Source organism: Rhinolophus ferrumequinum, chromosome 2 (genome assembly GCF_004115265.2).
Source record: "Rhinolophus ferrumequinum isolate MPI-CBG mRhiFer1 chromosome 2, mRhiFer1_v1.p, whole genome shotgun sequence".
Taxonomy (NCBI): domain Eukaryota; kingdom Metazoa; phylum Chordata; class Mammalia; order Chiroptera; family Rhinolophidae; genus Rhinolophus; species Rhinolophus ferrumequinum.
This window is the reverse complement of record NC_046285.1, coordinates 47,287,353-47,313,636: the sequence shown is the minus strand read 5'-3', so window position 1 is coordinate 47,313,636 and position 26,284 is coordinate 47,287,353. Positions and strand designations below refer to the sequence as shown.

General features: G+C 41.0%; 1 protein-coding gene across 4 annotated transcripts; it reads left to right on the top strand.

Annotated features, from left to right (window-relative positions):
* The first annotated feature begins 12 nt into the window (after positions 1–12).
* On the top strand, positions 13–26,284 carry PARP9 (poly(ADP-ribose) polymerase family member 9). Of its 4 annotated transcripts, none has more exons than XM_033126630.1 (11): positions 13–134; positions 3,124–3,226; positions 3,981–4,014; positions 5,829–6,676; positions 9,594–9,821; positions 10,892–11,110; positions 15,047–15,107; positions 17,578–17,958; positions 20,077–20,213; positions 21,376–21,550; positions 25,454–26,284. In XM_033126630.1, the coding sequence occupies exons 2-11, from the start codon at positions 3,212–3,214 to the stop codon at positions 25,834–25,836; spliced, it is 2,481 nt and encodes an 826-aa protein (XP_032982521.1). In that variant the 5' UTR covers positions 13–134; positions 3,124–3,211; the 3' UTR covers positions 25,837–26,284. The 4 variants fall into 4 exon arrangements, with proteins under 4 accessions (XP_032982521.1, XP_032982507.1, XP_032982514.1 ...); XM_033126616.1 differs by having other exon boundaries at positions 3,981–4,122; XM_033126623.1 differs by having other exon boundaries at positions 58–134; positions 3,127–3,226; positions 3,981–4,122.

The window sequence follows — 26,284 nt, the reverse complement described above, 5'->3', positions numbered from 1 at the left end:
GGGCAGGGGTGCGTCCCGCCTCGTCGCCTTGGGCCTCAAAGTTTCAGTTTCGCTTTCCCCGAGATCCCTCCCTGTTCCCAGCACAGCTACTCTCCTTCCTCTCCTTGCTGCCTTCCCTGCCGCCGTCTGGCCGGGTGAGTATGTCGGTCCCGTGTCCCCCCGAGCGGTGGGCGCCCAAGGCTTTCGCGTCTCCTTTTCTGCGGGCTTGGCCGAGGTAGGGGTGGGGCGGGCGAGAAACGGGCTCCTAGGGCCAGGCGGCCCCCGCCTCCAACCCAGGAGAGGGTGAGACTGGTCAGAGGCTGAAGTCGAAGTTTCTCCCGAGTTTGTGATTCCTTTTAACTCTTATTGTTACTATTGTGTGCAGCTAAAATGTAATTCACATTGTGAATTCGGATTAATACCTACATTTGAAAAAAACTGAAAGTGTTCTCCTGCATTATGACATATCACCTGTTACCTCCCTCCAGCTCTATCCTTTAGACTGGCTCTTGGAGCGTGATTTGGCCAACAAAACCGGACTGTGTGCTGCCCTTTGTACTGGGGAATAAAGATGAACGCAGAGGCCAGCGACCTCACAGGCTGGTAAAGGGAGGCGGACTTGTGAATAAAGAAGCAAATCTCTTGAAAGCGCCCAAGAGGAAGTCTGCAGCAGAGTCTTAGAGAATGTGTGTGTGAGTGTGTAGGGGTCGGGAGGGAAGGAGCATCTGAGGCCCAAGGACCCTTGTGATCTGAAGCAGAGGGAGCTTTGGGGCCTTGGAGGAGATGAGATGGGTGAGGGACGTGACAGAGGAAGGGTCTAGATCAGTGCTGTCCACATATCTAATAGGAACCACATATCTAATTTAAAAATATTTAGTAGCCATATTTTAAAAAGCATAAACAGCTGAATTTTAATGATGTTATTTAATTCAATATAATCTTACATGTAATCGTTCCTGTATCTCAAATTAATCATTCAGCATGTAAGCAATCTTAAAACCGTATGAGATACTTTACATGCTTTTTGTCATACTGAGTCATTACTACCTGGTGTTTATCTCACACTTACATCACATCTCACTCAATTGGGACTAAGGAGCCACATTTGGGGCGTACAAGAGCTCCATGTGGCTAATGGCCCACAGCGGACAGCGCAGATCTAGACAGTGAAAAGTCTTGAAGATCAGTGGGGAGAAACGGAAGGGTTGTGAGCACCGGAAACAGAGTGACAGGTCAGAAGTGCATTTTAGAAACATGGCGTGGACAACCATGTGGAGGACACATTTCCAAGCAGGGACAAAGGAAGTAGACAGGCCTGAGATAAGGTTTTTGAGATAAGACAGGCCTGAGACAGGCTTGGATTTTGCAGAATCCAAGCCATTTTGGCAGTACTATCAGCATTACAGCTGCATGGGCTTTGTGATTCTGCAGTTAGAGGTAGGAGGGCGCCTTTTACAGTTTCTGAATTTGAACCAGTAAACATAATACCAATTCAAACAATGAAATGTAAAATTAAATACATTAAAATCTTTAAAGAGAATGACATAGCTCAGACAAGAGGCCCTGAAGTGAAATGATGTCAGTGGGCAAGGAGGGTAGGGGCATATTTGAAAGTGGGTGCTTTGGACCCAAGTGATGGGTTCCATCTGGGACAAAAGAGGAGATTCTAGATTTCTGACTTGAGTGGGTAAATGGTGTATCATTGACTGAGCTGTGGAATCCAGGAGAGAGAGCATGAATTTCGGAGCGGGTCGGGTGGGTGTAGGGAGGTGAATCCAAGCAAAGGGCCTGTAAAGGCAAAGTGAAAGGTAACAAAAGAACCAAGGGAAGATAGCATAGGAGAAGCCAAGAAGGCAGAGTTTTAGGACTCAAAGAATGAAATGATGATAGAGAGAAGTCAAGTAAAGATTAGGACAGAAGAGAGTCCACTGGGGTTAACCTTGTGGAGATCACTGATGAGCAGTTTCAGAGGAGTGCTGGGGGTGGGGCAGGAGTCCACCACAGTGGGCCGAGCAGGCAGACGGATGGGGGAGAGTCAACCTCTTCATGCTGCCCATGCGGAGAAAAGAACACAGTAGGAACTAGTAAGGGAAAGTTGGGAAGGCTTTTGTTGTTAATTGGTGTTGTTTTTAAAATGAGAGAGATTGAATGTTCTGAGCAATATGCTCCTTGTTTCTAATTTCTTTGGGGTTTAATAACCCCTCACCCCACCCTCAAGAGTCTATCCTTAGGCCTTAAAAGCCTGGTCGAAGGAAAAACATAAGTGCTACAGCATCTGAAGCAAAAGCCCACCTGATGTCCACAGCCAAAGCAGACAGGAGACTTCCCTCTTTTGTGAAAACAGCAGTGCCCTCTGGAGGCAAAAATGCATCTTGTCCTCACACTTTAGGACTGTATTGGACTTGCTGCTTTTCCTGACATGTAGGAATAATAGTTCCCTGATGCTGTAGATAGTCGTACAAAATTTTTCATTACAAAGGCATTAGAAATCATTTCAGAGGCCTAACGACAACTATGTGGGCAACAAGTGTAGGCAACTGTGTTGTTAAGCATTTTTGTTGGTCTCCAAAAATTTGATCCCTACATATTAGATGGAAAATCATTGAAATATGTTTTTCCAGAGTTTCTGATGTTTATCCAGACAGTCCCCTTTCTAATTAGATCAGCAAATTTATCATAGGCTCAGTAACACATATCCTTGACAGGCATAAGTACAGTTTGCTTTCTTCAGACATTCTCCAGGGGTCTTCATACTCATAAAGCTGGTTTTGCCTCATTGTTCTTTGAATGCTGTGCTCTGTCTTAGCTCTTGGAATCATTCTCCTCTTCCAATTAACTATATACAAACCTGCTCCATCCCTCAAGGTCTGGCTCTCGTCTCACCTTCTCCATAAAGCTTTCCCTACTATAACCCTTATGGTTCTTTCCCCTCTCTGAACTGCCATTACGGTTTCAACTGGAACCTCTCTGTAAAGGACAGAAGGTAAACAGTAACCACAGCAGAAAAACAATAGGGCATCTTCACCAGTAAAACTAAAAGCTACTCAAGATCAGAAATCATGTTTTGTCTTCCTATGGCGTATTCTTATCAAATTTCCTAAGATGCTGATCAGTGCTTATTGCATCCTTTCTATTCATTCCTAGAAGTGGACCACCATAATTGGAAACAGCAGTCTACGCTCAGAAACGCAAAACAGAGTATAAACATTGAAAGACCCCAGGTACTTGGAGGATGGACTTTTCCAAGGTAAAAGTACTTTTTTATAAATGTATACTCACATAAATCATGAACTTTGATCAGGCATAGTACTTCCTATAACTAAGCACGAAATCTGGGTCTTCAGTTATGCCCAGTATTCGTACTTGGTTTTAATAGCCCAATAAAAGTTGTCTCCCTGTACCATGTGGGAGAAGAGGAATCAAGAACATGCTAATCTAATCAACAGAGTCAACATGAGGATCGATGATTTTTAAAAATATGACTTCAGTATCATTTTTATTCTATCTTCTCATGCAGCAATTCTGCTTTTTTGCAGGATGGGGTAGAGGAGGAGGATGGAGGAAGATAAGCAATTGAAAAGTGGGTCCTTATTGGTAGACAGGAAGATATAGCTGATGAAGCTCATGTCCGCATGTCTTCTGTTCTGTCTAGAGAAACCCTACAAGCCTTTGGAAATTGGAGGCCTGTCTGAAAGTTTTGGGTCCTTTTGGCCTGTGATCTTTGGGCCTTTTCAAGTGTTAATCTCCAACCCATGTTGAATTAGAAGTGTACTGGCCTCTAGGAAAGTGGGGTAGGGTCATTGTTTGCTAGAACATTTAGTATTTCAAGTATTTCAGGCACACAGATTAAACAAATGAACAAACATGTGTTCCCCTTCCCTCTCAAACCCAGTGCTTTTAGCAGAATTTCTGTTGCTCTGTGCTTATTAGGCTGTATTTGTTATCAGTAGTCTGTAGTCATTTGGTTTCAGTTTTTTTTAAACCACTTTCATTTTTCACAGGGTACTGGAGCAGCAGCTTACAATGAGAAATCAGGTAGGATCCTGTCAGTCTCGGGCTTGTTTCAGAAAGTCTTTGCACCTATCTTTTCTCAGTGGAGAAAGGGGAATACAAAAGGAGACTGTCTACCCCACAGGTGCTCAGGTGCGTGATTGCAGGACCTTGTGGTGACCCGGCACTTGTCTCAAAGGGGGACTGCTTCAGAGGCGGTGTGGCACCAGCTGACGTGTTCTCTTAGGGCTCTCATTGGTCCTTTCCTTTGCTCACAAGATGTCAGACTCTTCTGTCCACAGCCGTAGAACTGAAATTGGACAGAAGAGGTGACCCACTGATTGACCCTTGCTCAACAAGGGCTTTGTAAGAGCCAAATGGAACCTTCCTAATCCTAGAGGTGGCCCACTTGTGATTTTCAACCAAAACGTGGGCCAGTTGGATCTGGCTACTCACGTACTGCTTCTTTTAGGTAATTGAAGCCACCAAAGTTCTTTCTAGGTGACTCAGATTAGAAATGGGAGTTGAAGTAAAATATAATTAACTACGACATTTTCCCTATTTTAGGATGCACATTTTTTCATATCTCTGAAATAAAGCTCCTCCCTTTCAGTAGTGTGCTATGGTTTAAATGGCATCGTTTTTCCTTCCTCAGTGACATATAATAACGATGCCTTAGACTCCAGTGAAATGCAGTGTCACAAGCGGGGTTCTCAAGGAAGCAAAAACTGAGATGGAGTTAGGAATGCAAAAGATTTATTGTGAAAGGAAAAGAGATTTGGGGAGGTGGAGCCATCAGACTGTAAGGAAAACCTGCCAAAGCTCTGCCAGCCTGAGATTGCCCATTACGGGAGGCCCACATTAGACATAAATGGCCTTGCTCAGCCGTTCATGGAGGCCACCTTGAGAATAGTGTGACCTTGGCTGGAAAGCGGAGATGGACTCTGAAGGGCAAACAACTAGAGGCTGTCAACTAGCCATATTCCCTCCTTCATAACCACATTGAAGGGGTATCTGAGCAGCACATCTTCTTGTCTGACAAATACAGTAAGTAATTTTTAGTCAGTCAGTTTTAATTATTCCACCAAAATTGTGCCATAAAACTAGAGTGTGATGCCCCACCCATTGGCTGGACCATGCCCCGACAGGAGCATCCTTGACTAATGACTCAGAAGTTGTATGAACTTCTGAGCTCCTTTATCTTTCTGGTGGTATAACTCTGAGACACATCTGTCCCTCAGTGGAGTTAAGCTTCATTTGCTTCGTAACACATCCTTTATTCATTTCCTTCCCTTCCCTGTCTTAATTTCCCACTTGGACTTCCCCATCCCACACCCCTGGTGTTATCTAGTATCACCTCCCAAATAAACTTATATCAAATGTTTATCTCAAAGTCGCTTCTAAAAGAACCCAGACTGAGACACTGACAAAAGCAAACAATTTGTGAATAAAGCCTCCATGTATTTTTGACTCATAATTAAATTCTTTCTAATACTTGTGCCTTAAGCCTGGCTCTTCCCAAACTCACCATTTGTACATAGGTTTTAAAATTCATGAACCACCATACACACAATTTTCTCACCACTATCATTGCATCATAGTGGCTACCACTTATGGAACATTTACTATATGCCAGATGAAGACTCAGCACTCTATGGGTGACTTACAATTGAAAACTCTTGGATATCCTTCGTCTAATTACATGTCTAGGTGAGAAGGAGAATCGGGAAGGGGACTAGAGGAAATTCATCTCTCTTTTGCATATCGGACACTCAGTCCCCTGATGTGAAGTGGAATTACATCCTTTTCAAAGGAACCCTTGCTCATTTCTTTATTTTTTGTCTTCTCTCTTTTTCCAGAGACTGACGTTCTTGGAGAAAACTATAGTTGGCAAATACCCATTAATCACAGTGACTTCAACATTTTAAAAAATAATGAGAGTTGTCTCTGTGAAGTCCTCCAGGATAAATTTGGCTGTATTTCTACCCTGGTCTCTCCAGCCCAGGAAGGTAACAGTCAGTCTCTGCCAGTCTTCAGAAAGATGCTGACTCCTAGACTAGAGTTATCTGTCTGGAAGGATGACCTCACCAGACATGCTGTTGATGTTGTGGTGAATGCAGCCAATGAAGACCTTAAGCATGGGGGAGGCCTGGCTCAGGCCTTGGTGAAAGCTGGCGGCCAGGAAATCCAAGAGATGAGCACAAGCGTGGTTTCCAGATGGGGTAAAATACCAGTCGGTGAGATAGCTACAACAAAAGCAGGGAGGCTTCCCTGCAAATTCATTATCCATGCTGTTGGGCCTCGGTGGATGGGGGTGGATAGAGAGAGATGCATCGATAAGCTGCAAAGAGCCATTGAGAATATTCTGAATCATGTCAACTTCAGCATTCCTTATATTGAGACAGTAGCAATTCCAGCCCTGAGCTCTGGGATTTTCAACTTCCCTGTGGATTTGTGTACACAGATCATTGTGGAAACTATCAGTAGTTATTTCCAAAATGTGTCACTGACTGGTAATTTGAAAGAAATTCACCTGGTAAGCAATGAGGACCCTACTGTTGCTGCCTTTAAAACTGCTTCAGAAGTCATCCTAGGGAAGAACGACCTGGCGTCCTGGGTAAATCAAGAAGCCACCCTTCCTTTTGATACGATGGTTGTGAATAACCTGACTCTCCAGATTGTCCAGGGCTGCATTGAATTACAGGAGGTAAATCTTTGTTTCTATTCTCTTGTACTGCCAAAGGGGATCCCTGAACTGTTTATTACCTAACAAATATGTTTTGAGTACATATTATTTCAAACACTGTTTGATCTTGTTCAGGTTAAGAGTATAGACTTTAGAGACAGATCGTCTGTATCTGGATGCTGGCTTTGCCATTTAATAACTGGGTGATGTGAATCAAGTTACTTTATCTTCTGGTCCTCAGTTTCTTAATCTGGAAAATGAAGATAATAATAGCACTTGTGTTTTAGAATTAAAGACAATACACATAAAATGCTTAGGATAGAGTTTGGCACATGATAAGTATTTATAATTATTATTGTTATTATTCTTAGGCACCATAAGAAAATAGAACAATCTTTCATCCAACGGACTTAAAATCTATTATATTCTTTTTATGTAAAAAGAAAAATTCTCTATTTGAAAAAATCTCATTGGGAGACAAATCATCTGAACTTTTCTGAAACAACATATCAATAGTACACAAAAAAGTCTTCATACAAAATGAATTCATAATATTTAAGAGTATGTAAATTTGTGACAAGAGTGGAGTGGAGTGGACCAAGAAAGATTACTTTAGAAGATGTGAGTTTTGGATCTGACCTCAAGTTATAATAGATAACGAATTGGCAGAAGGAGAGGCCTGGTTGTTAGAATGATTTGTTCAGAGAGACACAGAGGAGTTAATAGACTGAAAATAATGGGCTGGAGCAGTCAGGAGACCTAAGTGGAGCTGTAGGTTGTATTCTGAGTATATGGCTCTGTGCCAGGGGCTTTGGAGAATACAAACTGTGACTTAGCATGTAGCCGGGGTTCCTTGGCAGGGAGGAGAGCGAGTCAGGATAACAACAAACCTAGGTATTTCTGGGTTAGTGCAGCTTCCCCGCTAGGCAGAGAGCACCTTGAGGATGGAGATCATGCCTTGTTCATCCCTGTAGTTCCAAAGCCCTATTTGGGCATGCTTCTAGGTGTTCAACAAATTATTGATGAATAAGTGAAGCGGGCAGCAGGGAGCAGGGACTGCAACAGAGAACGAGGAAGAATATAAGGCTACGTTCCTTTTCTTTTCTGAATCAGTGATATCACACTTAAGACTCTCCTGTGGCCATAATCAAATAGAAGTCATCATCACTGAAAAAATACCACTTATTGGCTACAAGACAATTAGAAGACTGAGGGCACCCATCCCCACAAAGTGAAATATTTATTGGATGCGTCATTAATATCCCAATTTAAAATTAAAGTGGAAACATCCTAGTTGAATAACTTACCCTTTTAACTAAACTTTTATTGTATTTATTTATTTATTGCCAAGAACATTAGGAGCCTTAAAATTTTTAAAAGGTGCCAGTGCCCCCAAATTGCAAACTCTTTTTTTTTTCTTTTTCAGTTCAAACTCATTTCCTTTTTATTAAAGTCCAAGTTACCATTACATGGTTTGGTACTCAATAAAGAAAACTTGTTCAAGTAAGGTACTATGTTATCAACAGTATTTGCAGGTGATTGTGTACATTAAGTAGCATTATCAGTAAATCTTTGGGAAGCCCAGCCATGGGGTTTACATTTTGTCAAGGCTTATTTCTCTAGAATGGAGATTCTCAGTTCATTTTGACGGTGGACTAAGTTCCTGGATGACATAAGGGTAGGTTTCCTTAGGAGGTCCTTAACAACTTCTGGGATGCAAACAGCACTAGCAGAATCATTTAACCATCTGCATACCTGCAAAGCAGCATTCATGATTTGGGGTCCTGGAACCAGATCGTAGCCAACAAGCACGCTCATCCCAGTATGCAATTCTCAAGCCCCAATATCTGACTTGCTGACGTTATGTTTGTGTCACCCAGCGAGCATCAAACTCCTCAGCTGTCTCTTTTGACTCCTGGGAGGAGCATCCAACTGACTGGATAGCCGCAGCGGGGCGGGGCCTGGGCGGGGTGCAGGAAGCCTGGGGGTCGGACTGGCCGGTGGCGGCGGCAGCTGCTGCTGCTAAGGCGCGGTGGCGGAGAACAGCGCCCAGCCTTACTGCGATGGTGGCACGCAGGCTGAGGCTGAAGAGAAGCCGGCTCCGTTCGGGAGCTCGCGGGGCTGGAGGTGGGCCCAAAGTGCAAATTCTGAATGTACTTTCAAAGTGAAGCATTCAGTAACATCTGTGAGAAGTATCTAAGTTTCCCCTAAAGGGAGCCAAAGCCATTGGGGACGATTTAGGGAGATTTGGGCATGGTGGGGAAGGAAGGATAAAACCCTTTAGCACAGCTCTGAGAGCTAACTAGGAGGCGATGTTACTTAAAATATAGCCCACGTGTATGTACAGTCTATTTCTGAAAGGACAGATGAAGAACTGGTAAAAGCCCTTGCCTGTAGGATAGGTGGGTGAGTGGGAGACCTTGGGGACCCTACTAAGAGGGAGGCCTACTCTTCGCTGAAGACTTTTTTTTTTGTCCCATATGTACTCTCTTTAACCATGTATTACTCACCTTTTAAAAATTAGGAAAGTGAAATTTTCTGAGAAATTTTATTTCCTTTCTGTTTAAGAAAATACAAACAAAAATAGCAAAAGTGATGACAGTGGGTCAAGGAATGAAACCATTTATTGATAAATCTTAAAATCACAGGGAACGCTCAGAATCTGGGAATGTGGGGGGTATAAGCCAGCAAGGGGCTGAGAGATGTTTGCAATAAAAATTGTGTCATCCACATACTTTAATTACTGAATAGGGTAATCAGGCTGATCAAATGATCAGTCTTTGGAAATAGTTTTTATTCATTATTAAATGATATTTTTGTGGATTTAGGATCTTCAAAAATATTTTTCAAAGCTCTTCAGGGAAATAAAGATTTAAATTGGTCATTTAACAAGAAAGTAATTTAACAGTGAATCCTGTCCATTTTTTTCCCTTTTCAGACAGACGCAATTGTTAATTCTATAAATCCAGATCATAGTTTCGAAGTTGGCCCTGTGTCAAAATCAATTCTACAACAAGCAGGAGATGAGATAAAACAGGAATTTTTCAAAAACGTGCTTCGGATATCTCGGGATTCCCAGTTGGTACTGGTTACAAAAGGATATAAATTGCCCTGTCTACATGTATTCCATGTGTTATGGCATTCAGAATGTCTTAGAACAGATTTGGTAAGGTTAAAATACATTTATCTTTATGTAGCTCCATAGTCTATGTAGTGTTTGTTGAATTTCCATCATGCCCTTAAATTCATAAAATATTGTCAAGCGGTATAGTCCCCATTTTCTACCACTCTTGTGAATACCTGAAATACTGAATAACTGTTGTTGTCATAGTTATCTTAAGTTTATTTTAAAATATTACCTAACCCATATCTACATTTTAAATGGGCACACTGCGAATAGACACAGAAACCCAGTGCTCCCTCAGTCTGCACACCTGTTCACCTCACCGCACCATGACCCTGTAGGCCTTTTCCTAAGTGGGCCTGGGATTCAGCCTCTTCATATTGCCCTCCATCTGTTCAATTCCAGGAGGACTTGGGATTTCCCTTCTAGTACCATTCCAGTCAAACCTATTACCTGTCGTGTCTTCCCACCTGCCTTTGTCTATCTATATTTTGTCACCATTTCTAGTCCTCTCTTGGTTAGAGGGTCCTCTAATCCCAAATTGGTCCTCCAATTATCTCTGCCCCTCAATTTTCCAAGGTCCTTCCACAGACAACCTTCCTGTATTAGTATTCAGTTTGGCTGTTGAAACATTGATGGAAAGTTTAATCTGCCAAATATACTAGCACTTCTCTAGGCAAATTACCTGGCAGACCTTAGGACATTGAATAAATGCTGCTTACTTACTTTAACCTCTACCTCCTTTATTAAACCTACCAAGAGCTCTTTATGTTGACCTGAAAGTGGCAGATGAGTGGGGATAAACTGATGGTTGGCTCTCTGACCTGGGGAGAGGTGCAACGCTACATAAACTGGGTGAAGTCATGGTGCCAAAGGTCCTGAATAGCACAAAAAAGGACCACTCAGTTACTTCAGTGTCTCAGCCCTTTCATTGTTCATCATCTAACCTTATAGCTGCAATGGGTTCCCTATGGAGTGGGGCCTTTCCGAGCATGGACATGGCCCTGAAGGAGAGTGGAGATTTGCGCTGTAAAATACGGGCAGGATCAGGGGGTAAGTCATATCTTAATTTTGACTCGAAGGCTCATCTTAAATTTGTGTTTTTCCTACAGAGATTAAAAAATGCAATGAAAGAGTGTTTGGAAAAATGCCTGGAGCTAAATTTAACTTCCATTTCTTTTCCTGCCCTTGGGACTGGAAACATGCACATATGGAATGATAAAGCAGCAGAGATTATGTTTCAGGAAGTTTTAATGTTTGCCACACACCATTTGAAAAAACAATTAACTGTAAAGTTTGTGATCTTTCCTACACAATTGGAGGTATATAAGGTAAGTTAATGTCTTAGAAGTATCCTACAATTCATTTATTCATTCATTCATTCATTCATTCATTCATCCAACATCTGTTTAGTATCTCCTATGGAAGAAGACATGGGGCTAAGTGCTGTACAGTGTGGTGATGTTCTAATCCAGTGAAATTTAACTTTTATAAATTGCCCACATCTGACCTAGTAAAGAATGCCATTATAGAAGCCATGTTTACCCACTACTTAGCTTGTCTCTTTTCCTTTCTTGGCACTTAGTCTTCCCTCTGGTTCTTAAAGGTCAGCAACCTCCTACTTTCAGTGAGGTCCTCTGTATCTCTCTCTTCTTTCTTCCTCTAAGAACACAACTATTCTTAAACTTCTGCCATAAATTCTGTAGAGTCCTAGCTAATGAACCAACTTCAGAGACACCCCCCCCCCCAAACCCTCTCTCATTTCCACTTGGATATCTGACTGTCGTCTTAAATCCAACATATTTAAAACAAATTCTTTGTCTTCTTCTCTTCAGTCAGTCAACTTCCGTAGGCAAGTTACTTATCTGTGCTCTGGTTTCCTCAGCTTTAAAATGGGGAAAATAAGTACCATGTTATGGAGCTGTTGTGAGAATTAAATGAGTTAATACACGTAAAACACTTAGAACAGTATCTGGCATACAGTGAGTCCTCCGGGAAGGTTAGCTGTTATATTAGCTATAATGAGCTGTAATGCCCTAGGTGCTGAATTGAATAGTAAATTAAGCGAATTGTTTGTTATCTTTTTTTTCCCAATTAGATTATAAATTCTTTAATAGCAAGGGTCTATCTGGCTACTTTTGCCATGTCCCCAGTACTGCTCTCAAATTCAGTCTGTTCTTTCTGAACTCATCTATAGGGGACCCCTGAGGGAAATCAGCTGTGGTCTAACACAAAGGAAGGGACATGTCAAGCTAAGTTTCTCACGTGTGAATGCGTCTCTGATATATTCAGCATAATTAGTATATATTGCTGTGCTGTTCTCCCTTTAAAGCACCATCTCTTTGCTTTATTCTCACTTAGCTGGCATTTTCCAGGACTTTAATGATGTTAAGCAAGAATAAAACAGAAATGAGATAAGATGGAGCACCTTAAAATAGGTTTTGAAGATACAGGTTTCTGATTCTGCCAACAGCAACATCGAAGTACTAGTGCGACTTCCCAGGCATGTGTCTGGATTTGGGGTGTAAAGGGCCTTGCTGAGTGCCTGGCAAAGACAGTGGCTCCGAACATTAGTCTTCTGATTACTTACTCTTGCTCACTTTCCCACCTCCCAGCCTGTCTCCATGTAGGTGGTTGCCATTTTCTCTCTCCCTACAAGAAAACAAACTTATATTGGTTCTAGCTTGCTCTTTCCTGGAAAGAAAATGTAAAGGTTTTATTCCTTTTGCTGCTTGACTAGACAAAAGGAGGTTTGTGTAGTGTTTGCTTTTTTCCATTACTGACTTCAAAGTATCGATCGAAGTATCCATTGAAGATGGAGTTGGGAAGAGATGTTCACAGTGGGTTCTGGGCTTCCGTCCACTACCGTGCCTCATCCACAGCTGACCTGAAAGCTGGTGGTGAAGAGCTCACCTTCCCAGCAAAGAGCTCACCCTCCTGATAAAATGAATCATTCTGTCCTGGGAATGAAGTTCACCAGTTTCCCCCAGGCAGATGACAGTCATTGGGTTCAGATAGGTGCCCTGAATACATCTTTGAACTGTTCATGAAGCACCATATCCCTGTAAGAGGAATTCATCACGTCTAGAACAGGAGGTTCGTTCTTTCCAACCTACAAACAAAAATGTACATGACAGTTCAACAAAAATAGAACGACCAACCACAGTCTGAGGGCTCCCCTGGGGGCCAATAATAAAAATAGCTACCATGTATTGCATCAGCCAGGTAGTGCTAAAAGCTGTCTCATTTCATTCTCCCCCCAATCCGGTGATGAAGCCACTGTTGTCATCTCCATTTTACAAATGGGAAAACATATTAACCCAGAGGTTAATATACACACAGCTAGTCAAATGGCCAAACCAAAATTCCAACGTGGGTCTGTCTGTTCCCAAAGCTTTGTGTTCTGAACCACTAAAGAAAAACAACAAAAAAAGGAAGTTGAGAGATGATACATCTTTCAGTTCTGTAACTCAAAGAAGAGGACTATCTTACATTATACCCTGAACATTGACCATTCATTCCTTCAGGCTTTTTCCAATATTAACACTATATTATATATTTGTGCACGTATGACGTGTGCGCATTCATGTATACCCTCTGGCCTTCTGATAAACACATCCTTGTTTCCTAAATAAGTCTTCCAGTGAAGGGTGTGTGTTCAGAAAGATCAGAAGGCAACTTACACATTTCTTCATTTTAGAAAATGGAGTTGTCAGATATCCAGAGTTGACCTGACTCAGCAACACCAACCTACACTGAACTCACAATAAAGTGATACTTATATTCACACACTCATAAATTTTCCAATTCATGAAGGACAGTGAGTAAATAACTCTCCAGCTGACTGAAATACTTGTGTTCACCAGTATTTCATGGTGAGAAGGGTCTGGGTTGGAGCTGAGTATCTGTAAATGGTGATGGATAGTCATTCATTTGGTTATTTAACAAATATTTATTGCATATCTACCTTGTGCCAGATATTGTATCTCAGAATAAGGAACACCTCTCTAAGAACACATTACTAACATATCTCACGTTAGGTGTTGGTCTTTTGTGGACAGAGCTGGAAAAACTGCCAAATTCTTGCCATATGGATCCACTTTTCCAAAATCTTTACAGACCATCTGCTTGTTATCCACACATTCTTCTAAGTTATTGATAATGATTAAATTACAGTTTTCTTTCACATTCAATTCAAAAGCCTTGGCTAATTGATTTCTAACCCTGGAACACATCTTGACCTTTAAAGTGACTTTGAGAGAGAGCTGATTTTTATCCATTTTGCACATGGCAGCTATACTTAGTTCATTTATCATATAATTAGTTCATTTATCAGACAATTTATCAGAAAGTTATTTCATCTGTTTTATTTCCAAGTTCTTGGATTGGGAGTGAGGGAAATTCCCTGTTATGGCCTCTCCAGGTACAAGATATGGTAAGATTGAGGACTTTTGGCTCTGGAAATAGCAGCTGCAAATACAATTTATGAAGAAAATGTCCTACAAATTAAGAAACTTCACCATCAAAGTTCAAATCTAGTTTTTACCTCATTATCTACCATCTTTTCAATGAAGTCATAACTGCCAATTGTATCAACTTTTAAAAAGGAAGACACTGGATATGTGGTTCTAAACCTGAGGAGAGATGAGTTTTTTCAAAAAGACTCTTATGTTAAAGGATCTGCATGGCAGTATACACAGATCTTTGTCCATAGACTGTCATATAATAATTATAACAATAGCTAATGTACTGAGTGTTTATTTACTATGTCAGATATAATATTCAGCACTTTATAGGAATTGATCATTTATTCAGTCTACAGAGAAAGCATTGTGTGTATAACTTTTAAAAATGAATTTATGTTTTATTAATTAAGAGTATCTGCCTGTATATTTGTCTTCTTCAGTGACATATCCTAACCTTTAGTTCAATGCCTAACGTGCAATCAGCAGGGCATTAATATCAGTTGAATGAATGAATGAATGATAATATTTTGCCTTGAAATATACATTCTGCTTTTTTATACCATATTTTGGTTTTCCCATTTTTTTCCTATAGTTGTTTCCCCTACACGTCCTAATAGATTGTGGTGCTGCACTTGCTGTTCCCCAAGACTTTCCTAAAGGCTGCTTTAGATTTGTGGCAGAGGAAATGGGGACTGACAGAGTGGATGAGGTCCAGAGTGGTGTGTGCAGGTAGAGAGGGATTTTGACGACAATGGCTAACAGCCCCACTTATGCTCTGCTGCTCTGCTTTGATTCTTGTAGGTTTTCATTGCTGAAATGGAGAAGAATAAGTCCAAGCAGCAGAGTCTCAAAAATTACAGTGGTGAGTAAGAAATTCATAGGCCTAGAACCCGTGTCTCCCACCATAGGCCATCCTATGTTTTTTTTTTAACTTTTACTTATTTAAGTGTGTTTTTCCAGGACCCATCAGCTCCACGTCATGTCAAGTAGTTGTTTCAATCTAGTTGTGGAGGGCGCAGCTCCCAGTGGCCCATGTGGGGATCGAACTGGCAACCTTGTTGTTAAGAGCACTGTGCTCTAACCAACTGAGCTAACCAGCCGCCCCTCACCCTATTCTTGATCATCTATGTTAATGGGAGAAGAAGAATAATAAGCCAAATATATTTCACTGTGCTCGTGCTTGGATACCAACCTGCTCTATACCTGACCATGTTCTTGCTCAGTCTAGTTTTATGATATGAACAGAGAGAGGCTAAGTTGCATTAGGTAATCCACAGTGGATAGTTCATTCATAAATGTTGTCTATAGTTTTTTTTCCTAAGAAAAAGTTCTGCCCTTCACAAGCTGACTGACCCAGTGCTTTTTCTGCTCTGAATGAGCAAACATCTAAATGGGGTAACTCTTGAATAATTATAGAAAACACATCCAAGGAAGACCAGATAATAATACGTGGATTAATCAAGTGCTTCCCAAACCTGAGTAATTATTGGAATCATGATGGAAACTTTAAAAAACAAACAAAAGTATGTATAGGCCCCAACTCTACAGAGTATGATTCAGGAACTCTGGGTCTGGGCCAAGCATGTGTATTTTTCAAAGCCCCCAGTCAATTTTTGTACTGAACCAAGTTTGGGGATCACTGAACTAAAACAATCCTGGTTGTTGGGGGCTGGAGAAGTATTAACTTTGTCTTATAACTCTATTCCTTTAGTGGAGTTTGAGTGGACTGAGATAGAATTGCCTCCTAACAACTAGAAATGTGTACTTCTGAAATAGTCTTTTAATCTACAATGTTCTATAGATGTTAAGAACATTACATATTCAATGAGCAATAGAAACTGTTAGGATATTTCCCATTAGGGTCAAATGATTTGTTTATACTCTTAAATAGAAGAGTTCATCTATGGATGTTTAATGGTCCAGCAGTGCTAGAAATGAAGTAGGGGGAACTTGAAGAGCTCTAGTCTGTGACTGCGCCTCTTATGAGCCTGTTTATATTTATCTGTAAAATTAAGATAATGACAGACTGTTGGGAGAGTAATTAGAGATTATGTGTGTAAAAATGTTTTGTAAATTGTAAAGCATTAAACAAATGCCAGGGGATAAAGAATGAACAGAGGATGGACAAACTCCCCAAGTGGCCCAGAGGAAGGAGAGAGTCTTTCTGACTGCAAAGGATCAAGAATGGCATCATGAATGAGATGGTTCTAAGCCCGGTTTTGAGGATCGCAAGATTTTCAATGGCCAGAGTTGGTGGGGTGGACCACTTAAGATGAAGAAAACCCACAGAAGCAAACAAATGAAGTGCATGTTTGGGAAGCCACAATGAATCTAAAGAAGCCAGATAGGAGGAGTTTGAGGTGAAGATAATATGGAAAAGGAACACACAAATGTCTCTATGTCATTAATCTGAATAACGGGGCCAGGCGTGAGCATTTACTTTAGTACCGTAGTTCTTGAGGATATCTTTAAAGGAATTATAGCACAGGATAATAATTGACATGAAGAATGATTAATGATGATGATCTCAGATTATCAAGGAAAGTAGAACTATTTAGGAAGGTAATGGAGTGTGTTTCCATTAGAAATATTTAACTAATAGTTAAAATTAAACGTTTTGCTGTAAGAAGAGTATCCTTTAGTGATCTGAACAATTTAGTTACCTAGAAGAACAATTCTTCTTTCCTGATAATGATGGAGAAATGAAGTATCACAATTATGTTGTTTTTATTTTCTCCTAAAAAGTAATGTAAGTGTCCAGGCAGAAGAAGGGTGGAAAAAAAAAAAGTACGCCAAAAGAAACTACCCTCTACCTCCCAGCCGCCACCCCTGTCACTTCTTAGTGTTGTATAAGACATTGGTTTTCATTTTTACTCCGTGGAAGGCCATCCTCCACCTCTGACTTCTAGGTCTGCCCTGGTACTTTTGCATCGCTCCTGGACCACCTAACTACTCTATTAGGGTAACACATGCTAATGACCACTGTTGTCCTGGGATCAGTCACTGGGCAGAATTGTGTGAGAGCTGCAGCCAGCCTGGCCACACCTACTAGCTCCCTGGCCACCACTTGCTAGTTCTATAACCATGGGCAAGTTACTTAGTAACTCTCTGAATTAGTGTCCTCATGTGTAAGATGAGGACACCTACTTCATGGGGTTGTGAGGATTGAATGATATATGTAAAGCACTTAAAACAAGGCCTGGCACATAGTAAGTGCTCAGCTTACTTTTTTCCCCTCAATATCTTGGGGCAAACATGGCCTTGGTGTTTAGTTCTGTGCTCTGGTTTGAAACCCACCTGTCTTCGGTGGTTGCTTATTATAGTCTCTTCAGTCCCCCAGGGGACCAGAGAGGAGAAACGAGACAGTGAGCTCAAAGCTCAGGCTCCTGCTATCAATCTGATGGGCTCCAACCTGGAAAGGATGAGTAAGGCCCAAGAGTGGATCCTAAGGATACTGGCTCTCCAGGACCAGCACAGCATTGAGAACAATCATATCCTCTACCTTGGGAAAAAGGAACATGACGTTTTGTCTCAGCTGCAGGAAACCACAAAGGTCCAGATCTCTGAGATTATTAATCCAGGAAAGGCAATTTTAGAAATTAAAGGAGCCCAGGCTGACCTCATGGAGGTGGTTATGACCATTGAACATATGCTGTGTAAGGTTCAAGAGGAAGTGGCAAGAAAAAAGGAGCAAGCCCTTTGGAGCTTGTCAGGTGAGTCACTTTCTATTAAGTTGGAAAGTCAGCTCTCCCAGCTGTCCTTTTGGGTGTGGTCATGCATGTATGTATGTAGGTAAGAGAGAGAATGGGAGAGCGAAAGAGCAAATCACGCTGGTTTTGTGTTATGCTATAAACTTTTATAACCTTTTTTGGGCTCTCTTTCTACCAGCAGGGTAAATTATTAGTAAATGATCTCTCTCTCTCTCTCTCTCTCTCTCTCTCTCTCTCTCTCTCTCTCACACACACACACACACACACACACACAATTGGATTTACTAATGACGACATGGGTTGCATAAGAGGCGATTACATTGACAGCTTAGGGTTACCCACTCCCAGGCTATGGGGGAAAAAGGTACATCTTTAATTCTGCAGATGGAGCATTCACATATAGACACATTCCACTTGCTTAATTATGGAGTTTTATTGCATTTATTTGTTGGCTGGCAGCCTTAGGAACCCTAAAATTATGTACTTTGCGCCCTCTCACCAAAGGAAATTATTCATTGGTACTGTTAAGTACGCTTAAGAATCGCCCATTTGGTGAGGCAAAATCCAGCAGAACAACTGGGAATTTGGTTCTGCAGACATCTTTTAAATATAGCCCTAGATTGAAAACCACCTTAGGAGACAGAGGCTTATTTCATTCATGTATTTAATTAACGTATATTGAATCCACGATATGTACCAAGCCATGTGTTGGTGCTGGGGGTACAGTGATAAGATGGACATTGTTTTCACTCAAAATCTAATTGAGAGTGCTGAGAAGTCAACAGGGTGAGTTATGAAAGAAGAGGGGGGGTGACCCTGTCTGGGAGGACCCGAGAGAAGCAGCTAACCCAGACTTGGGAGGACGGGGGAAAGCTTCTCAGAGCAGGTGTCACACTTGGAGACCTAAAGAATAAGTAGAAGTTAGTAAGGCAAAGAAAGAACCTCAAGAAATCAGATCATAGCAGGACCTAGATTATGCAAGACTTTATAAATTATATGAAAGAATTCAGAGTTTTTCTTGAAACAAATGGGGAGCCTTAAAGGATTTGAAGCAAAGATAAGGTCAGACTTGTATTTTAGAAAGATCACTGGTTATCATGTGGAGAATGGATTTAGTACAGAAATTCAGATGCAGAATTTCAAAGGACACCTTATTTTCACCATGTGTTTGCAAAAATAAGTTAGGCAGCATTGGTCAAAGTGAGTGGAAGTAAATGTTGTAGCTACAATCCACAGAAAACCCAGTGTCTAAAAACATGGACAAAAATAATACACAAAAATGAGACCCAAGGTTATGATTTCATAATCTGGAAATATGTCTGTGGGTATGTAAACTGACACTGATTCGTCTCAAGAGAACAAGAGCCAAAGAAACATTGATCTCCTTGTGGCATCAAGCTGGTGGCATTACTTTAAATTCACTGTATCTGTAAGGTTGACCCATCCTTCCAGCTACTGGCAAGTTAGTCATGTAAGTCCTTTGTTCTGCAGCAAGGTGGCATTTTTAGTAGCTGAGGAGTAAGCATATTATTCCACAACAACGTTTCAGAGGTTCATACAGACTCACCCTTTCTTAATCAGATTAAGATCTTCAATAACAAAATGGATAATTTTGAAATGAGCTATTACTACAGGGAACATCAACTATCCATCAGAACAATAAAATTTGAATAATAGAAGTTAGGCGTCTCCTTTCTCTTATGTTGCTCTTTTAATCCTTCGTGGAGAGCTCTTCTAATATAGCAGGAGTCTGTGGACATTTGAGTCTCCAGGGCTCACCCAGTGCCTGGCATGTACTTGGCGCTCAATAAATGTTTGCTGAATTCAAGTCAACCATACTTCATACTAGATAAATGTGGGCCTTTGTCTCCAGATTTAATTTATAATGTCTTCCTGTGAAATTTCCTGGCTCTGGAGGTCCTTTGCTATGGAGTTTTGTCCCTCCTATGACTTCTCACAGTATTGTAACTCTCCTTGCATGTCCTAAACATATGAGGCATACTGTTTAAACTGGCTAATCTGTTCCTCCATATTTCTGTAATTTGTTCTATTAAATTTCTTTACAAACCTTTTCCCTCTCATGGAGCACTGAGAAAAAGTTTTGTGTTACTCATTTTTTAGGAGAATCGACTGATCTGCAACCAAAAAAGCAAGATGAAATGAAAGAAAATAAGTTTCTGAAATGTCTACCACTCTTAACTCAAGAAATGCAGGATAGAAAGAAACGGTTTGAAAATTGTGGTTTGCAGGTTATAAAGGTATACGTAATTAAGGGAAAGATTTTACTTATCTTGCTATTAATCCACCTAATTCTGTAGCCGAAAGAAAAGCAGGAATCCCAGGAATAAGCCTCAGAGGAGGGCAGGGATGGGCAGGTATGATGGTATAGTTGGAATCAGGAGGTAGAAATAATGTCAGGATGTACAGAAGCATAGAGACCCAGGAGAAAGCTATCTGTCCATCTTGAAGCAAAGAAAAAGAAATGGAATAGCATTTATCACACTGCATTATCATTCTTTACCCATTTTTATCTCTCACTAAACTATGAGCTTTAAAAGAGCGAAGACAGTGTCTACATTGTGGACAATTTCATTACTGGTGCCTATACATAGTGGTTGCTCAGTGAAGTTTTATCAAATGAATTTATCAAGGAAGGGAATTTTGAAGAGACAGAAGTCACACTAGGAGAGGGTTGGGGCTAGGAGAGACTCTTATGCAACTTTACATGAAAAGCAAATTGCATGCAAAGTAGTATGCACGTACAAGGTCTGACAATTAAGTTCATGAACTTGTTGCAATGATGTTGCTAACCTTTTTTGATATCAGAGGGATTATTCATTATGAATTTGTACCAACTGAAAAAAACACTTAACCAAATTTACTATTTGGAAGTACTGAAAAGGCTGCGTGAAAAAGATGATCCGAACTTTTCGCCAGCAATTCATGGCTCTTGCATCACGACAATGCACCAGCTCACACGGCACTGTCTGTGAGGGAGTTTTTAGCCAGTAAACAAATAACTGTGTTGGAACCCCCTCCCTACTCACCTGATCTGACCCCCAAAGACTTCTTTCTTTACCCGAAGGTAAAGGAAATATTGAAAGAAAGACATTTTGGTGACATTCAGGACATCAAGGGTAATATGACGACAGCTCTGATGGCCATTCCAGAAAAAGAGTTCCAAAATTACTTTGAAGGGTGGACTAGGCGCTGGCGTCAGTGCATAGCTTCCCAAGGGGAGTTCTTCAAAGGTGACCATAGTGATATTCAGCAATGAGGTGTGTAGCACTTTGTCTAGGATGAGTTCACGAACTTAATTGTCTGACCTGTAAGCGCCTTTATTTCTGAAGCAGCGTATCAGGCAATTTAAGTAGTAGTTCTCCAGTCTCTCTTTCAGTTTTTCATTTCCTTGGGTTATAGGTGGAGAAGATAGATAATGTGCTCCTCCTGGCTGCCTTCCAAAGAAAGAAGAAAATGATGGAAGGGAGAATGCAAAGAAAACTTTTGAGCCACACGTTGTTTCAGCAAGTCCCACAGCAATTCTGCGAAGTGGTATGCAGAGTTGGCTTTCAAAGAATGTACTCAGCACCCTGTGGTAGGTGTCAGCCCCTCATAATTGGGGCTACTATGTGTGGGAATTGGTAGGCAGACATCAGCAGATGACTCACCACCAATAGCATTTGTTGCTGTGGTAAGGGGATCATTTGCTGCTGGGACTTTGTGGTAAAGTCATTTGGAAAGGGTCGTATTTTTCCTTCATATATTTTGTTGCTAATGGGTTTTATGTTGATGAAAGTATTGGCAGTAAGATGTATAACTCACTGGTTTTCTCCTTTCTGTGTTTATGTGTCCTGTCTGCAGAGTACTGTGGAGCTTTTCTCTTTCTTCCTCCCTTCCTCCCTTCCTTCCTCTTTTTCTTTTTATCTCAAGAAAATTATCAAGCCATCCTCATCCCTTAATTAAAAGGGCATTTTCCTGAATTTAATAATGTTGGTCTTTTCTCTTCCATCCTCTTCATTTCCTGTAGCCTGCTAGTGAATGAATTAGACATCATCTGGCAGGTGAAGTGAATAACATGTTAAGATCCTTCTCAGCTATCAGAGTTATGCGTGTAGCTTCCATGCGTCTTTTCAATTGTACAAAAATATTGCATACTTCATTGCTATATTGTCCCCTTTAGATCTCTCCAAAGGAGGCTAAGTTTAGTAATAATCATGGAGGATACATAGCAATGCAGCTTGATTTTTGCCTGGTCCATTAATTTTGTGGCTCTTGATCTTTACCTTTCAAAACATGTATAACATGATTTTTGCTGTGGAGTCAACTTCAAATCTAGAAAGCAAAGGGGCTGGAAATCATCTTCTCTTTGCCCCAGAGAGAACATACGCAATACCAAGGGTAAAAGTTGAACACAGACAATTCCTGGGGGTAAAAGTTGATCGATGAATCCCCACCAAAAAGTCTTTGAGTGTAACCAGGAAAGTGATGATCGGTATGGTCCTTTCATTGGCAAAGTCTTAAAAATTCACAACTTTCATTTGCTCCTAAACCAGTGTAACTGGCATGTCTGCACTCCACTCCTCCTACCACTCCACGTAAACACACAACCACCTTCTACTCCAACGACTCTAAGATCATCACTATTCTCCTATTTTCCAAATCCAGCAAGTGCCCTCTTTGCAGTCCTGTGGCCGACACTGCTAACTGCCTACCCAACGTCTGTAACCTCCTACCTCTCTCTTGACTCGCAGGTCCATTTGTCCAACTGTCTTTTGGACATCTCTGCCTGGATGTCGCATCGCCACCTCAACTGAACTCTCTTCTTGGCCATATTTTCCCATATTTTCCCCTAAAAAATAGGCTTTTCTTTTTTCCTTCCCCCTCGCCCCCGGCCCGATACTTCCTAACCTGGCTAATACCATCACCATCTATCTATCAGGTCTTCTAAGCTGGAAACTTATCATCCTCCATTCTTTCCTTTCTCTCTCTTTTATATACAGGCAGTCACACACTGCTAGTAATTGTCTCTCAATAAAATTCTCAGCCCAGCCTCACCTCTCTATTTCTACTGCTTTAGGTCACATTCCCCTAAGCCTAGATGATTCCTAGGTCCATTCCTTGCCGCAAATCTACCTCTAGCTAACTTATCCTTTGTCTGCTACCAGAATCATCATGCTAAAAAATCGCATGCCTGTTTAATATCTGCCGTTGTAGTTCCCTACAAGGTAAAAACCCAAACTCCTTAGCAGAGCACGATGGGCCTCGCCCCACATTATTTCACCAGCCCCATCACTCACTACGTTCCTCGACACTCTAGCCATGAACTTCTTAGAGCTTCCTAAGTACACTGTATGCGCTCATGCCTCTGCGCCTTTGCATGTGGAGTGCCTTCCCTCCTCACCCGTTTTAGCCCTGCAAACTCCTGTTCCTTCTTCAAGACATAGTTCAAATGGCATCTCCTGGTTGACACTTTCCCCAACTCCTGCAGGCCCACTGAGTTGCTTCCCGCTCTGTTCCTGCATTTCCTCCATTCCTTTGTTGCAGCATCTATAACTAACAAGTACAAAAATGTATAGCCCCACAAAACTCATGTGTGGGGCTTGTTTTCTTTATGGCTGTATAACTGACCTTTACACCTAGCTTTCATGCTCCCATGTCCACAGATGTGAAAAAACTCCATCTTGGTAGTTCACGATGAACACAGTCATTTTCAGAGTTTTCATAGTCCCTGGGGGTTTAAAATCAGTTCCTGCAAGGTTTTGCCCGTATTTCTTCTCTTCTCTCTGAGGGTGCTCTTGATGATGGGATAAGCACTGGGGAGAAGGTGGTCTTGTTCATGGCCCCCGTCTGTCCTCTGCCTCTCAGTATCCCCTGCCAGATAAACCACCCTTGGCTTTGGTCATTAACACCTTCCTATGCCTACATTTCCAGATCCCTTTGCTCTAGGGTAGTGTCAACACAGGGCATTCTGTTTTCCCTTTGACACTGGAATTTCTTCTCTGTTCATGTATGTGCCCCTTCTACAGCGCAGAAAATTTTTGAGTGTGCACATTTTCCAAGCTGAAATGTAAGGTTTTATGTGGTAGTCCTCACCTCTTCTGAATATCTTCCCCAGCCATTACTACTTTGTACTTAGGTGCCTGGCTGGATGAGAGGGGCAGCACCCAGCGGAGTCAGGCAATGGGCCCTTCTACTTTGGAGGTCCCCCCTGTTTTTCTGATTTGTCTATTGTTCTTCACCATCTTGAACCCCAAGGCTCTCTTGAAGGAGCAAGGCAGTGAAATGAACCCTTTCTCAGAGTCCCCACGAGTTCTAGTTATGTTCTCTCTGATTCTTCTCTTCCCATCAAGTGGAAGGGAGAAGTTTTTTTTATCTTGAAGTGAAAAAACTGCTTTTAAAAACAATGTCTTGTATTGTTCTCTCCTCTGTTATATGGTATAAAATCCATGCTCTGAATCCTAAGGCTTTTATCCTTTTGGTTCAAAAAACTCTTAAAATCTAACTCTGAAAGCCATACTTTCAAGATCATATTCTCTGCTTTGATTAAAAATAATTAATTATGTGTATCTATATGTATGTATACATATATATAGACACACATATATATATGGTAAATATATCATATATGTATATTCAACTGACTTTGTTCTAAGCTTTCTTCTTTTTGCCCTGAGGTTACAAGTAGCAAGAACTCAATGGGTGGGCGAACCAAGAGCAAGAAAAAACTCCCAGGAAAGAAATCTTTGATTTCTATCTCAAAATATTTCCTAGCCACATAAAATTGTATTATATTTTATCTGTTTACATGTGGAGTTCCCTTTGTGAACTTTTGAGATAGGGGTCATGTCTTAGTCGTTTTTAAAGCTCTGGAGGTGAACAGTCCCATATGGTGACCACTAGCCACATGTGGCTTTTGAGCTCTTGAAATGTGGTGAATCTGAATTGAGATGTGCTCTAAGTATAAAATATACCCTGCATTTTAAAGACCACTACCAAAGAAAAAAAATGTAAAATATTTCCTTGTTAATTTTATATATTAATTACATGTTGAAATTATAACATTTGGATATAATAGGTTAAATAAAATTATTATTAAATTAATTTCACCTGTGTCTTTTTACCTTTTTTAATGTGGCTACTAGAGAATTTACACACACAGCTCACATTGCATTTCTCTTGTTCAGTGACGCTCTGGAACCTGAAACAGTGTTTGGTTAAATCACAAGTAAATGTAAAGAAAGAAAGAGGGAGATGAGGGAGGGAGGGCGGGAAAGAAGAAAGGAAGGAAGCTACATTTAAATATAAGCTATTATTATATCGATGATATCAATGATAATTTGTTCTCAAGGGAACAACTTTGGGTGTCTTTGCTATAGGGACTTGGGACCAGGAAGTGGTGATTATTTGGAGGACTAGAGAGAGAATAAATATTAGTACCCAAATAGACAATATGATTCCTCAGATCATAATAACCTTTTAATTTTTTTTCTTTTATCAGACCCAAAATACGGAGCTGGCATATACTTCACCAAGAACCTCAAGAAACTACCATGCCAGGTCAAAAAAACATCTGCCACAGATAAGCTGATCTACGTGTTTGAGGCTGAAGTACTCATAGGTTCCTTCTGTCAGGGTCATCAGTTCAATATTGTTCCCCCACCATTGAGTCCTGGAGCCTTAGAAAGTCATGACAGTGTGGTTGATGATGTCTCCAGCCCTGAAACCTTTGTTATTTTTAGTAGTGTGCAGGCCATGCCCCAATATCTGTGGACTTGCACCCAGGATCATCTACGTCCACAGGATTACTCATCAAAACTAATGATGCTGCCACCATTGCTCCCAGGGGAGAAATTCTCAAGGGACAGCTCTGTGGATGATTAACCTCCACATCGTTTTAACGACTGCCATGGCCTTGCTTTGGAGGAACTAACCAAATAGTGACCATCAGTGTCTCAAAGCGTGGTTTGAATATGTCAAATGGGTTGTCTGTATGGACTGATTGGGTTATTGAAGGAACCAGCCACATACTCCTAGCATTTTAGCATCCTCATCTCTGTCTTTTTATCTCTTGGGGTTGGGATGGGTAGACACCAACTAAAACACTTTCAGAATCATCCCTCTTCTTCAGGTTGTCCTTTCATCTCCTTTACTACAGATAATTGCAAAAATGTTTTACATGTAATGAAGAGATTTTTTTTTAGTATGTAATCCAAACCTCTTATTTTTTCAAATGGTGATAGTATAACATATTAGGACAGCAGGATGATTTTAAATTTTCCAGAGAATCTTATATAGTGTTTACATATCAAAATAAATCACCTTGACTTAA